The following is a 16,620-nucleotide window of genomic DNA, read 5'->3' on the forward strand; positions in this document are numbered from 1 at the left end:
AAAGACACATGACAGACGTACCCACAGAACACCGCAACAAGCACAAATCACAACACAATACACAAAATGGCCACAAGATTGGCACAAATGCAGTCAGTCACAGCTAGATCCTGACAGTACCCCCCCTCCCTCGATGGACGCCTCCTGGCGTCCTTCAAAAGACCAACCCGGGTGGGCAGAGGGGGTCTGAAAGGCGGGACTGGAACAAACAGGTAGACTCTGGCAGGGCACAAGCAGACGGACTCTTGGCAGACAGAGACACGACAGACTCCGACACAAGCTCAGGGGCAGGGGACGGGATAGGAACCAAGGTAGTTAGGGGCACAGTTACTGGGATGGCGATTCGGACAGTAATGGGAGCGGTGACTAGGATGATAACAGGGATGGTGACTGGAACGATAACTGGCACAGGGACGGGACAGAGAAGAGAGACAAAGACAGGCACGGTGACAGGGACAGAGGTAAGGTCAGGCAGGGACGGACGTTCACAAACCGGGGTAGACGGACACACAGACTCAGAAACGCAGGCAGACAAACACTCAGGAACTGGGGTAGATAAGGGTGAAGACAGACAGAGAGAGACTGAGGTTGAGGGACCCGACTCGGGCAGAGAGGCTGGGCTGCAGGCATGGCGTCAGGCGACTGGGCTGCAGGTGTGGCGTCGGGCACGGGAGCGGACTCTGCTGTGAGCACAGGAACGGCCTCGGCTGCGGGCACAGAAACTGACACCTCAGGTCTGGGCACAAGAGGCAATGGAGCACCTCACCGTTTCTTGGAACCTCACCTCTTTCCAGCTGGTTTGAAAGCCAACCGTGTTCCCCGAATGGAGACTCCTGTGATTCCTGGACAGTGGTAGGACCAGGAGACAGGAACTCAGCAGGCTGGGGTTCAGGACTTGGAGTGGCAGCCTGGAGGTGAAGCAGACCCACCCTAAGCCCCTGGCACACAGGCCTGAAGCCAGTAGATGCAGGGACAGGGTCAGGCTGGAGGATAGCAGCCTCACAAACAGAGTCACTGGAGGGACTGCAGATTTCTGTCCAGCTTAGAGAGCTCACCGGCTAACGCAGCAATTTCTGGCACCTCCATCGTCCAGGGCTTTGATGAAATGGCCCGTTTCATAAGGGAACAAACAGCATGCCGGCGCTCCCAATCTGTGGATCTCACGAGTTCTGCATAAAGCCTGCTGAGGGTGTACTCCACCTGGCGTAGCTCCTCCATGTGGAAATCGGAGTCTGCTGGATCCATTCTTTAGTCAGTTCATACTGTCACGGTTTCAGCAGGTGGACCCAAATGCAAGACTCTCCAGGCAGAAGTGCAGAACAAACTTTTTTATTTTGACACAACAACTTACAAACGAACACGACTCTCACAGTACAAACAGAGAGAGACGAAGGCACACAGGGTTGTAGAAATACACAGACCAATGAACAGAAAGATTGAGGATTGGACAAGACAGTAACGAGCAACAGGTGAGAGCAGAACAGGAGGGAAACTAATGAGACAAATGCAGACCAAATAAGGGGATGGTCAAAGACAAAGACACATGACAGACAGGTACCCACAGAACACATGGAACACAGCAACAAGCACAAATCACAACACAATACACAAAATGGCCACCAGATTGTCAGTCACAGTCAGATCCTGACAAGAGTATAATTATTATTATTATTATTATTATTATTATTATTATTAACTATTGATTGGCACAAATTGTTGTTTGAGGATTTTTAGACAATGGGCCTTGGTTAGTGCTGTCTTTAGAGAAATGGTATGTTTTTGTGAAAAAAATTAGAAATGGAAAATAAAAAATATTTGTTTTATTGACCAGTGTTGATTTGGAGAGTATTGACTATATATGATAGTGACTCCTTTATTGCAGTCTTGAAGTAAATAGTGTCGACCGGTGTGGCAGTTAACTGAGGCGTCGCGTCGCTCGCTGTGGCCGAGCCAAACCCTTTTTTTATTGCCTTCCCCTCAGCAAACCCCCGGCCCTTCTAGTGCCCTCTTTTGCCGTACGGACGAACACCAGTTGCCCGTCAGCGGGGCGGATGTTTGGACCTATACTAAAAAAGGAGTTGCTTTTGACGCTTCCCTGATTAATTAGTTTATAGAGACACACACGCCCTCCGTCTAAGGAGAGACCCTCGCCCGGATCAGGGAACCCGAAGGCGAGGCAAGAGGTTAGATACACACTATACCAGACGTCCCCAACACACTGGCTCTTATCCCCCTGTATATGACAAGCACTGCCTGAGGGGATCTTTAAAACCAATGATTTTTCTTTAGTACTTACGGTCTGTAGCCATCTCTCCCAGGGTCAATCGGAGGCCCCTTCCTTCTCAAGGACGCCCGCCTTGCCCTCCTTGGTCGCCAGACTGAGAGAGGGGGATGCTCAGAGGCTCTGACCAGGCCACGCGGATAGGGAAATGCACTCCCACTAAGAGATTTGACAGGAGGTCTGCGTGTCCAAGTCAATCCCCGCCGGGACGCAACTCTCCACGGGCGGTTAAAGAGGAGTCTGACCTAACCCCCGTAAGGGGGAAACCCTCCCCGCTTTGACAGCGGGCAAGACAATCCCAGAGAAATATAAAGAACTGGCAAAAAGTTGGGTCCCCTAGTCCAAAGTCGGACTCAGGTGGTTTTTATTATTTTGTGACAAAAGCAGAAATTAAAAGCAAGTGGTCCTTTACAAAATAGAAATAAAGATAAAGCCTCCGCTCTAACAGAGGTATTTAAAGCTGCTTCTCGTTTCCTCCTGGCTCTGTGTCCCCCACACTCATATGAGTGCAGGTAATCTCCTCTCCAGTGTCAAAGGCAAATAAATCTTCCCCAGTGCAGCAAAAATGGCGTCTGGGCAGACTAAGAGAGTATTTTTTTATACACAAAAAACATTTTACTCCTCCCAAAGTTATCCAAAGGGACGTACTGTGTGTACTTCCTTGTCCTTGTAAGGTAATGTAGGAAACACTTCACAAACAACGTACAGTAATGAACTTCATGAACTCTACAGCTCGTGTGCTGTGTATGGCCACATGTGCCTTTAAGACGCACACACACACACAGTTGCATTTACCCGTCAAGGCCGCAGCTTCTGCCTGTGCTCTTCTTATCTGTCTAGGTGCTTTCCTACACTCTTCACAGTTTCTCAATGAGAGCTCTTTCTGTCATAAAATACAAAAACAGATCAGTATGTAAGCAAAACACGGATTAATATATAAGCAAAAACAGATTAATATATAAGCAAGATAAATGTTATTTTTTGGGGGTTTCAACACACACTCTAAGCAATGATATAGTTTGCTTTTCAAAACACATCTATTCAAGTGATTATATGGTTATTCTGTTAATACTAACAACGTTATATATGTTGTAAAGTAAAGAATGACATGGATTCTGCTATTTCTTTGTTTTGGGGTTTTCATCTGGCCTCGTGGACAACAATAGTCAAAAAAGAATAAGAAAAAGATATGCGGTATATCATATATATATATATATATATATATATATATATATATATATATATATATATATATAGTCCTAAATCAAATAGAATCATATTTTTAAATATTAAAATACCATTGCTTTACATACATTAGTGATGACTAAAAATATATGTAATATTTGTATCTACAGTAAATAAACACAAAGCTAAATATATTGAGGCATAGTACAGATTCATCATGATACATTTGTACTAGATTATTACAAGCTGCCTTGCCACAATGGCTGTCAAGTCAGGCCTTCTTGTTTGTTTACTCTGGGTCTAGAATCCAATTGCAGGAAATTAATTCTGAAATTTAAACTGCCATGTCAAACAGTGGAGATGTGTGTCAGGATTGTTAACATTGAGGTAAAGCATCTCCCTTCTTTAATAGCCGGACAGAATGAGCAAAATACAGTAATAAAGAAAATGAAATTGTGTTTTATGGAGTCATTAAGTCAAAGGTATTGTCTGCTGAGAGCAACAAAGTCATTAACCGGTTATGACTGCCGTGAGATCATTTCCTTTGTTCCTTGACACCGGGAAAGTGCACCTGTACAAACTTCCTCAAGGACGACATGTTGGTAATAGTGTTTATTAAAGACACTAAGGTTTTTTCTTCTGACTAGAGTTTTGTTTTGCATTAGAAGGACACCTGTCTGGCACAGGCAAAGAACTCCTGGCGAAACTTGGACTGGGTGCATACATACAGGTACATGTTAGCAGCCGCATTGCTCAGGCTCAGCATGGTGCCAGTGTCTGCTGCTATGTTTATCTGGAGGTTATAATCATTACGATCCAAACTGTACATGTGAGTTGTGCGCAGGATGATCTGAGTTATAGCACGGGTGACAGACAACAGCACGAAACTCATGGACACAGTCACCAGAAGCACTACAGATTTTCTCGTCCTGGAGCGCAGCAGGGGCATGACTTTATTGACCCTGGAAGTTAAATCAGCTGTGATATGAACCCGATTGCTGAGAGAGATTAGGCGCAGGGTCAACCCGTTAAGTGTGAGGATGATGATGAAGGGTAATATGTAGGTTTGCAGGGTTTGAAGCCAAACCAGGGCGTGAATGAACTGAGTTGGGGCCTCTGGTTTGTAAATACATCTGGTCTGGTTGTTTGCATAGACTGCGGCATTAGACCAGTAGTAAGGAATGGCAAAAATATGACTGAAAAAGAAAACGGCCGTTGTAGTCCATGCTGCACATCTCAAAGTGCAGATTTTAGTTTTCATTTTCCACGTGTGGATAGCAACAAAACGTTCCACTGTAAACACAACCACCAGCCACGTCGAGGCGTTGTATGCTCCGTAGTTAAAAATGTCCCTCAGCCTGCACCATGGCTCGTAACTCCAAAATGGCTCCTGCTGGTGGTACTTAACAGAAAGCTCAAGAACCACAATGAAGATCAAAACAAGATTGTCAGCCACAGAAATGGCCATCAGGTAGAAGGTGCTTGACCTGGAGAGCTTGCATTTCCTCCTCCAGATGATCATAAAGGTGATGATATTGGCTGAGGAAAAGATTTGTGTATATAAAGGCATCTCTTTACTATCACCACTAAATTAAATTAAAAGCATCATAAAACAGTAATGCATTTTGGCATGATATCAGCCAACATAGCTCTAACTCTGTCATTGATGTACTTACAGGGGATACCCACAGCGGCTAGAGCAGGGTAGAAAACCTCTTGAAGTGTCACCATCCAATGTTTCTTTTGAGGGCTCATATCCTCTCGTGACACAGGTGGCACCACGACAAAAGCGACAGTAGAAGCTTCTTAGCTCAGTATGCATATATTGCTCAGCACAAGATCACTCCCACCTCATCTCGACATACAAACCATGACATTGTGTCAACAACCTGGTGATATGTGTTGAGTGTTAATGAGTAAAGGGGATTTTTGACAGCGTGACAACAGCTAAAGAAAAAGCAGGAATCCTCATTTGATAAAATTGTGTTTTTATCTGTCTATGGAGTCATCAAATTCAAATTAAATTGTTTGTTCACTTGGGGTCGGCGGACAAAAGTTATGAACACAACATTGACATTTCATCACCTCTTAAGTTGATCTGGTGAACTTGTTAGCATACAGTTGCTTGTTTACACATTCAGCAGATGCAGAGCAACATCATCATTTATTTAGAGTTGTGTTTCTGGCCACCAGCTGAATGTAATTCCAACATTAACTCTCTTTAGCTCTGTTTTTGGTCTGTATGCTCTTGAGGGAAACATCTGGTTCTTGAGCTGCTGAATGCTCCTCAATGTTCACCAGCTTGTTGCTAACTGTGTATGCCATTTGGTGCTGAGCAGGTCAGATGGATCGATGGACGGATATAGTACTTTATTAATCCCAGCAGGCATATTTTGTTATTTTGCTTTGATACGACTCCATATATGAAATAAAAAAGTCTGCACACATTGATCTAATCTTTGATGTAAATTTAATTATTAGAAAACTGGGTCATTTTAACTTAATAAGATGGCTTGATTAAATGAAAGGGAATCCAGACTTGCCAGCTCCTGAAATTCAAATCAAACATGCCAAGTCCTAAAATCTAAATAAGGAAAGAGCTCCAAGAATATTATACATAATAAAGCTGGCAGTTGTGCACATCCTCTCCAGTGCTCGAATTGCGTTTCCAAAAAAGGATCCCCCACCTAGACATTGCCCCAAAATACAAAAAACACAGTTTCTGTCTTTGAGCCTGTACAACAGAAAGGGCTTAGTCCAAGCATGATGTATTAATATTAAATGACTGGTGTGAAGCTTTTTTTGGTTTGGAGGTAGTTCATTCATGGCAGAAAAACCTGGGTCTCTCTGTATAAATTACCAGATAAAACTGCTTTGCTGTGACAAGTCCTCTAAGGCTCTTTCCAGTTGGATTGCCACTTGGCTTCCAGGGTTTAAAGTCTTCAACACTTTTTTGAATGATTATTCCAGGCTGCTGATCAGACCATGCACTCATTCTCTCAATACAGCACATTGTATGATTTGGGCCAATAGATTTATGTCCAGAGGAGTAAAAAAAATTTTACAACTTAATAAATTATTGTTTAATGAGATTTATTAGTAATTTTTTTTCGCTGTCATCACCGCCTTTGCTGAAACAGCCCTGACAACCATCTACCTCCAAGAGTGTTGCTCAACAAAGCAAAGTGTTTTTAAATCGGCAGCAGTTCAGCACGGTGAACTCTCAGAGCAAAATCTGTGCACGTTTACGTGGGCAGCAACTGCTTCAAACCCCTACCGCCATGATGGAAACCGCCTTCCTCTGCCGTCTCCCCTCATTGAAATGACGGAGGCAAAGTTATCAGTTGGCATTGTGAATGTCCCTTTAAGGCCAAGGGGAATGCTATTGGTCAAGTAGTTCCTTTCACGCCCTCTTCAGCTTTTTCCACGTAAGTAAGAACCCCTCCATTCATATAATATGCAAAATGTTAACGCACCTCTAATATTAACACTGTCTTTCTTCGCTATAACAGTCGCTACCATTTTTTGAAAATGGTAGTTGGTAGTTGAGACATACAGGAAATGAAGGGAGAGAGAGGGGTAAGGCATCCCACAAAGAACCCTCGCTAGAATTAAAATGGGGACGTTGCGGTTAAATGGCATGCGGCTTAACCATTCTGCCCCCCTTACAGTCATCCGCATGCATGCAAGCATGCAAACAGGAAAATTGTTTGTGGTCTGTGTTTATCCCAAACCAAAATGGCTCTAACCTGTCTTATCCAATTTGCTAAAACTCTGTATATAGGCCAACAGTCAGCCAATGAGCTGTACATTTGAATATTATTCACATTATTAAGTCTGACAGTATAAATGTCTTGGTCGATTGATGTAACCTAATTACAGGGCTGCCTACTTTTTAGTCAGATGTCCCTTTATCAAAACGTTGATATTTAAATGTCTGAGGATCTTATTTGTATCAGCTCTGCAATAACAGTTGACATTTGGGGAAAAAAAACCAGTCAGTGAAGGGGTGTTTTTTTTTTTTTTTCTCCTGTCTGTGAACATCATGTTCTCTGAAACCATCTGTTTGTCTGGTGCTGGAAAACCTTTCCAAACCTCTTACACTGTTGACTTTAGAAGTAGCCAGACTAAGCAGTCACGAGCAGAACAATACATATATTTGACATGAACTGGTTACAGGCTGTTACAGTTCAGTGCATTATGCACCGGCATGCACGCTATGCACACTCTTTTGAGGAAGAGGAACTCTCTCCTCAGGCTCACAATCAAGGCGATCTCTCTCTCTCCAGATGCCCCATCTGCTTTAATGCTGAAGAGGCTCATTGGCCATTCTCCATGAGATAAAAAAAAGTATGTGTCTTATGGCTAATGAACTAAATGTGCAGGAAATCTAAATGCTATGTGTCTAATCTAAAATCAAGACATACAAAAGCACTTGAGTTTTTGTTTTCAACATGTCCAATCCATATGATGATTAATACAGTGCAAAATTACAAACAACTTGGAATGTTTGAACTATCGCATGTTTTGATTTCAGGTCAGTACATCCACTTAATCAAATGGATGTCAGTATTATTAGTTGCGGGGTAACTAGACTTTTTCTCAAAATACATTTTTTTCGAAGCAACCTCAGAGCTGTTTCTGGTTTAACAGAAAGAGGTTTTTTAAAAAGGTCTATATCTGTAGGGATCCTTTCCATAATGTTGTCAGACACTTAGAATAATAATCTGAGCGTTTTATTGGCAAAAGCAGCACTTTTAGTGGACCAAACTCACGCTGAACATTTGCCCCATAGGGTTACATTGCAACCCGGTCTGTGGCTGCCGGTTACAGCGTTCACGGACCCATTTCAAAGATTGTTGTTTCCATCAGTCACTTATACACAAAAACATAGGAAAATAGGGTCCAGGTTGAAAAAAACTCTTTACCCTTTAATTATTATGTTGTGATATACATAATATATTTGCCTGAGGTAGAGACTTTTACTATAGCTCGCTTTCTACAAACATATTCATCTAATGACTTGCTGTATTACATTGGAAGTCACAAAACGCAGGGTTGTCTTCCAGCACCTTTTTTTACAGCCTACTTGATACTTATATGTGCAATCCATATTGTTCAATACAGTGACCCCTGGCTAACTATAACTTGAAAAATATTGTAGAATCCTGTTGGCAAAGATCAAACTGAGGTCATTCGTGGCACAAAACCATAAAAACATAAAGGCTAAAGCTAAAGACATTTGAAATCAGAGGATCGCTGGCCCATGTGGTATCACATCTATTCAGTGGAATAGATGGTATAAATGCTCATACTAAACTGCAGCTGGAAGATTCAGTGGCAGGATGTTTCACACCGAGTTTGTCTGTGTTACAGTTTTTGAACTACTGCAAGAAATTTGCCCAATGTTTGTCTTTTTCACATGCAAACACATTGACCCATTATCTCTTATTCTTTTGCATTATTCATGAACTGTAGTTATTGTTTTAATTTAAAGTAATTCTGGTTAGACAAAAAGCTGTCTTCATTTATGAAGATGTGTGATGTGTGGCATTCCCAGAGAGAGGGAGCATGTTCAGGGGTTGTGCTCAATTTGGTAGTACAATTAGTATGTCATAAAAGTGTCAACGTAATTTGTACAGTACACTACTTTCTTAGCAGACAGACACATAGTTAGATTCAGTTATGGTGAGCATAGCGGAGCATTTAGCAGCCAAAAGAAAAAAAATTCAGAGCCACACGACTCACGACTCATCATTTATCCCTGATAACGAGGTATAAAATAACAGTCATATTATACTTTAATACCATACTTCTGTCCACTTAAGTGAGAAAATCACTCTCAACTAGAAACTGAAGAAAACATACAACTGATATAGTGTGTGCAGAACTGTAGAAAATTACAAAGTGACACTTTGATGCTACAGCTTTTCTACTAAAGTTGGAATAAACTGATTTCCGAATTGTTTGTGTAGCATTTGTTGTTAACACCTCATCCACTATTAGCAATGCAGGTAATCTGCCTAATACTCAGAGAAATAGTTAAACATTTTGGGAAATATGCTCATTAAACGACAACATTTCAGGAAGTTACTGCTCCTGGCCAAAGATATTATCTGGCATATAACCTTCCATAAACCCCTCAAGTTGTAGTTTTAATCAATCAAGATATAACATGCTATTTAATGAGCCTTAGAGGTGCTGCTAGGTGGATTTTCTTCACCTCCGAACAGAGCCAGGCTAGCTGTTTCCCCCTGCTTCCAGTATTTATGCTAAACTAAGCTAACCATATTGTGGCTGTAGCATCATATTTGACAACATGTTAGACTAATTTCTTTAAAGTCCATCCATCCATCCATCTTCGTCCGCTTATCCGGGGTCGGGTCGCGGGGGCAGCAGCTCCAGCAGGGGACCCCAAACTTCCCTTTCCCGAGCCACATTAACCAGCTCCGACTGGGGGATCAGGTTGGAGATATAATCCCTCCACCTAGTCTTGGATCTTCCCTGAGGCCTCCTCCCAGCTGGACGTGCCTGGAACACCTCCCTAGGGAGGCGCCCAGGGGGCATCCTTACCAGATGCCCGAACCACCTCAACTGGCTCCTTTCGAGGCAAAGGAGCAGCGGCTCTACTCCGAGCTCCTCACGGATGACTGAGCTTCTCACCCTATGTCTATGGGAGACACCAGCCACCCTCCTGAGGAAACACATTTTGGCCGCTTGTACCCTGGATCTCGTTCTTTCGGTCATGACCCAGCCTTCATGACCATAGGTGAGGGTAGGAACGAAAACTGACTGGTAGATCGAGAGCTTTGCCTTCTAGCTCAGCTCTCTTTTCGTCACAACGGTGCGATAAATTGAATGTAATACCGCACCCGCTGCGCCGATTCTCTGACCAATCTCCCACTCCATTTTCCCCTCACTTGCGAACAAGACCCCAAGGTACTTGAACTTCACTTGGGGTAAGGACTCATCCACTACATGGAGTAGGCACTCCATCGGTTTCCTGCTGAGAACCATGGCCTCGGATTTAGAGGTGCTGATCCTCAACCCAGCCGCTTCACACTCGGCTGCGAACCGATCCAGTGAGTGCTGAAGGTCACAGGTCGATGATGCCATCAGGACCACATCATCTGCAAAGAGCAGCGATGAGATCCCCAGCCAACCGAACTGCAACCCCTCCCCACCCCAACTACGCCTCGATATCCTGTCCATAAATATTACAAACAGGATTGGTAGCTTTAAGCATTTCTGGACGGATCTCATCAATCCCTGGGGCTTTGCCACTGTAGAGATGTTTGACTACCTCAGTGACTTCCACTAGGGAAATTGACGACAATCCCCCATCATCCTCCAGCTCTGCCTCTAACATAGGCAGTATTAGTTGGATTTAGGAGTTCCTCAAAGTGCTCCTTCCACCGCCTTATTACCTCCTCAGTTGAGGTCAAGAGTTTCCCATCCTTACTGTACACAGCTTGGATGGTTCCCCGCTTCCCCCTCCTGAGGTGGCGAATGGTTTTCCAGAAGCACCTTGGTGCCGACCGAAAGTCCTTCTCCATGTCTTCTCCGAACTTCTCCCACACCCGCTGCTTTGCCTCTTTCACAGCAGAGGCTGCAGCTCTTCAGGCCCTTCGGTACCCTGCAACTGCCTCTGGAGTCCTCTGGGATAACATATCCCGGAAAGACTCCTTCTTCAGTCGGACGGCTTCCCTGACCACAGGTGTCCACCATGGTGTTTGTGGGTTACCGCCCCTTGAGGCACCTAAGACCCTAAAACCACAGCTCAAGTCAAGTCAAGTCAAGTCAATTTTATTTGTATAGCACATTTAAACGAACAACAGTTGACCCAAAGTGCTTTACAGGTAGAGCAGGGAAGGCAGAAACAGTATGCCTTAAAGATACATAATCAATTGTGCAAGGTACCATGAATATAGTTAAACAAAGGAAGAATTAAATAATGTAACATATAATAAAACAACAATGGAACGTTTGTAAATACAAAAAGATAAGAAAAAGTTGAGTTCAGTTCATAGCTCTGAATCTTAAAAAAAATCAAAAAAATCAAAGGCAGTTAAAAGCAAGAGAGTAAAAATGCGTCTTCAGATTTGATTTAAAACTAGCAATTGTATTACATGATTTGATATGGGCTGGGTGAAAATTCCAGAGTTTGGGGGCTACAACAGAGAAGGCTCGGCCCCCTCTGGTTTTTAGGCATGTCTGGGGGATGACAAGGAGTTGTTGGGTTGTGGACCTGAGTGCCCTGGCGGCAGAGTAAGTAGACAGGAGATCGGAAATATACGGAGGGGCTTGACCATGGAGTGCTCCTCGCCGCAGCGTCAGCAATGGATACTTTGAACGTTGTCCACTCAGATTCAATGCCCCCAGCCTCCACAGGGATGCACGAAAAGCTTCCTTTAAAGTGTCCAAGAAATATTTATTTGTTAACATTTTGAAATGGGATGAATTCAAAATGATGACATATAACTTACAAGAACAACGAAACCAGTTGACATGTTTAACCAATGCTACTTTGAAATGCAGCTTGACCTTAATTGTTGACCAAGGCTTAATCCTCCTCTGACAGGTATTTTAGGGCCAGGGGAAGGGAGGATGGTTGGCAGGTGGTGGGGTCAGGACGAGCATATACTTAATATATTTCTCTCCCTGTTCAGGAAAATGTTTGAGGTGACAGAAATATGCATCTTTTAGAGGGGAGAACCAGAGATCATTTCTGTTGTGTACTGTATGTACTTGCAGAGTCCAGCTTGAGTTCAAATTCAGAACAGCTCTATCTCTCATCCTGCCTCCCTACTTCCCACAGTGTCCCATATCAGTCATAAATCTTAAACCCAGGACAGCGTTGACAATAATGACAAATCTGCCCCTGTAGGAATTAAAGGAATTTTTGCATGTTGCACTCAGTCAACCTTAATACCACTGATTATGGCCACTAATAACCCCCCACCACACAAAAACAATAAATAAAGAAAAAGGGAGGGAGGGAGGTAGGGAGGCAATAAGCTATGGCTTCTTCGCAATTTACTTAAGCTGCTCTCACACCGCTTTGCTGAAACCGCCCTGACAACCATCTACCTGCAAGTGCCTTACTACAAAACGCAAATCGTTTTTAAACCGGCAGAAGTTCAGCACGGTGAACTCTCAGAGCAAAATCTGTGCACGTTTACTACGCCAAGTAGTTCCTTTCACACCCTCTTCAACTTTTTCCACTGACTTTTGTGGTTGAATGCTCAAAACCTCAGTGAGGTTCAAACACCTGAGTGACATTACGTAAGGTAAGTAAGAACCCCTCCATTCATTCAATATGCAAAATGTTAAAGCAACTCTAATATTAACACTGTCTTTCTTCGCTATAACAGTCACTACCATCTTTTGAAAATGGTAGTTGGTAGTTGAGACGGACAGAAAATGAGGGGAGAGAGAGGGGTAAGGCATCCCACAAAGAACCCCGGCTAGAATTAAAATGGGGACGTGGTGGTTAAATGGCATGCAGCTTAACCAGTGGCGCAAAAAGTGGGTATGTGCTATATGCAGTGTATAGGTGCACAGCACCATGGGGGGCGCCAAAGCGATGGTAAAAAATAATAAAAAAATATATTTTTTCTTTTTTTTTTGCTATTTTCTATATGTAGCTGCTGTTGTGCGTTTCTAAATCATTTCTGCATTTCCTCAATGTTATTAGGTAACATTTTAGAGGACTAACAGGCTAAATTGTTGCTGCACACCCCTCTGACACTGGGTAGTTGTGCCCCTGAGCTTAACCATTCTGCCTCCCTTACGTGCAAACATGAACATTTATGTGGTTCCCAAACCAAAATGGCTCTAACCTGTCTTATCCAATTTGCAGAGGTGGAAAGTAACAAAATATATTTACTCATGTTGAGTATTGAGTAGTTTTGTTGTGTATTTTGTATTTTTCAAGTAGTTTTTAAAATCGGTAATTTAAAATGTACTGGATTATGTTTTGAGTGAAGTATTGTATTTCGCTACATTACAAATCCCATCCGTTACTGAGTAAAACAAAAAACTTTGACAAACGAAAACCAAAAAGAAGAAAAAAATTCACCCGGTACCACTACAGTGACGAATGATCAGCATCTAGGCTGCCTACCAGGCGCCAAGTCTTTCTCTAGGAAATTGAGAACGAGATGGAGGTGGATCAGGCGAGCAATGACAGTTCAGAGACTGTTTCAGTAGAAATGCTAGCTGAAACATCGAATTCTGCTGCCCAAAACGACGAAAATCCATGGCCACATTTGAAAGACTGTTTTTCATTTAAATTCAAGAGGGCCAATAGTATCATCATGCAATGCCAGATGTGCCTGCCAAAGGTGACTGAATTGGCAGCATTCAGTAACTCCACATCTAATCTGCGGAAGCATGTTTTGTGCATAGGTACTTCAAACTAAGTTTTCATGACTAATAGCACATTGGCAATTAGCAAAACAACATGTTTTGTGGCATTGCTAATAACATTATTAAGTCTGACAGTATAAATATCTTGGCCAATTGATGTAACCTAATTACAGGGCTGCATACTTTTGAGTCAGATGTCCCATTATCAAAACGTTGATATTTAAATGTCTGAGGATCTTATTTGTATCAGCTCTGCAATAACAGTTGACATATGGGGGGAAAAAAACAGTCAGTGAAGGGGTGTTTCCTTTCCAAACCTCTTACACTGTTGACTTTAGAAGTAGCCAGACTAAGCAGTCACGAGTAGAACAATACATATAGTTGACATAAACTGGTAACAGGCTGTTACAGTTCAATGCATTATGCACCGACATGCACACTATGCACACTCTTTTGAGGAAGAGGAACTCTCTCCTCAGGCTCACAATCAATGTGTCTTGTGGCTAATGAAATAAATGTGCAGGAAATCTAAATGCTATGTGTCTAATCTAAAATCAAGACATAGAAAAGCACTTTAGTTTTTGTTTTCAACATGTCCAATCCATATGATGATTAATACAGTGCTAAATTACAAACAACTTGGAATGTTTGAACTATCGCATGTTTTGATTTCAGGTCAGTACATCCACTTAAACAAATGGATGTCAGTTTTTTCTAAGCAATGGTTCAAAATTCAATACACTTCATTTTCTCACAGAAGATTAGATGAAAAGATTGATACCACTGTTGTGTCTTTCCATTAAATATAATATATAATCTATATAATATTATTTTATTTTATTTAAACAACAACTAACTAACAACTAACACTAACGTTAGTTGGTTAAGAATCTTTTAGCAGAGGACTCTTCCAGTTAGTCAGCTAGTGTTGCCAAGTTGTTTTTTTTTTTCATTTGGTTCTTTGATACTTGAGCAGTTGGCTGCTGAAGTAGTAACAGCACATTCTTTTTACACATTAAATATGACGCTACAGCCAGGAGGATTAGCTTAACTTAGTACAGCATGTAGTCACTATACCCGCTGTAAAACCACAATTTCTACACTTTTTACAATTTTTTTTGCACAGATTAAACAAACAATAACCTGTTAATTAGTGAGCTTTGTAGGTGTTGTCAGGTTTTTTATACTTTGGAAACAGCCAAGCTAGCTGTTTCCCTCTGCTTATATGCTAAGATAACTGTATCCAGGCCACAGGGTATTATTATTATTATTATTATTATTATTATTATTATTATTATTATTATTATTATTATTATTAATATTATTATCATCATAGTAAACCAAATCTGAAACCAAAAAATAGAAAGAATAGATAGTAATATATTTCACTACTGAACAAAGGAGACAGCATGAATTTCAGTCAACTCTCATGATATTGAACCACTGAAATGAAACGGAATTGGCATTCCAGGAGATGCCTCTGTGCCGCAATTGCTTCCCATCGGACACTAAAGTATGAAGATTAAAAATTAAACATTAAGGCCATTCTCCAACCAACTGTTTTGCATGTATATGTAGCTATATAGGCTACTTTTGAGACATTATACCTGACCGTAACTAAAACTACTGTAAAATTAAATATATAACAACTAAAACTTAACCTTTCTGAAAAACTGAAACTAAAGTCAAAATAGCAAACACACTCTGGGAAATAAATAAAACTTAAATTAAATTATTATTCCTTTAACATCACAAACTGCACCACATACTAACTGATTACAAAGAAATCTTTCAATTGTTTTGTAGGATGTTGAGGCTGTTAGGAATAATAAACAGAGGGACATTTTCCCAAATCCCATGGAGGCTTGTAGATTTTATTTTGCTACCTATAAAATCAATACAAATTATGTGGCAAATCAATCCTTCGTTGTCTTTTTGTTTTATTGCTTTGCCATTTACCTCCCATGTTTTAAAAGTGATGTCCACTTGCTATAGATTAAAAACTCATTTTGAGTTGTACCTCTAACTGTTGCATGTCTAATGTTGGATTATGTTGGGGGGTTTTAACAAATGATTCCACTTGCTTCGGTTTCAATTTAGATAACAGACTTGCTGAATGCATAACGGGCGTGTGGCGATGCTTCTTTTGTGCTTACGTCCGGATCACTGAGGTTGTCCTGTATCACTGCCGGCCCCATTTACAAGTAAGAAGATGAGAAGTTCAAAAATGATTTAGATGTAGATATAGAAAGTATCAATCTGGTTCATCTGTTTTTGGTCTGTTGTCACCAGCAACATGTTTTTTTATAGTATCTAATAATTCACTGACAGTGTTTTGAGTTTGTAATGTGGTTCATCAAATGACAAAAAGGCATACAACTAGTAAACCAGTGTTCCTTTTATATATTATTTCCCTTTGGTGAGGTTTTTGTGGCTTTTCATGAAACAATAGAGAGATGAAAAGATGTATCTTATGCGTGCCAACTTCGGTATGATAGCCTAGCTATGAATCCCAACAATCCTCCAAGATGAGTGTGCAAATTAAAATTCCAGTGCGCTGTCATGAGGGTAGAAGAGTAAAAACCTCAAGGCAGAAACTCATAGGAAGCAGATGTCAAACAAGACAGAATAAAACTCTGAAAAAAAGTTTGACAAGGAACTGACATATATCATATATCAACTGACATATATAGTCGTAGTTAGTGCAAGAATGGATACATATATATATTACATATATGTGTATATATATATATATATATATATGTGTATATATATATATATAT

At 41.4% G+C, this 16,620-nt stretch overlaps 1 protein-coding gene across 1 annotated transcript; it reads right to left on the reverse strand.

Annotated features, from left to right (window-relative positions):
- Positions 1–4,127: 4,127 nt before the first annotated feature.
- LOC120559002 (probable G-protein coupled receptor 139) lies at positions 4,128–5,036 on the reverse strand. The gene has a single exon (XM_039800425.1). It carries the CDS (start codon positions 5,034–5,036, stop codon positions 4,128–4,130), a length of 909 nt encoding a protein of 302 aa, XP_039656359.1.
- Positions 5,037–16,620: the final 11,584 nt, after the last annotated feature.

The sequence above is a fragment of the Perca fluviatilis genome, chromosome 5 (genome assembly GCF_010015445.1).
Source record: "Perca fluviatilis chromosome 5, GENO_Pfluv_1.0, whole genome shotgun sequence".
NCBI classification, from domain to species: Eukaryota; Metazoa; Chordata; class Actinopteri; order Perciformes; family Percidae; genus Perca; species Perca fluviatilis.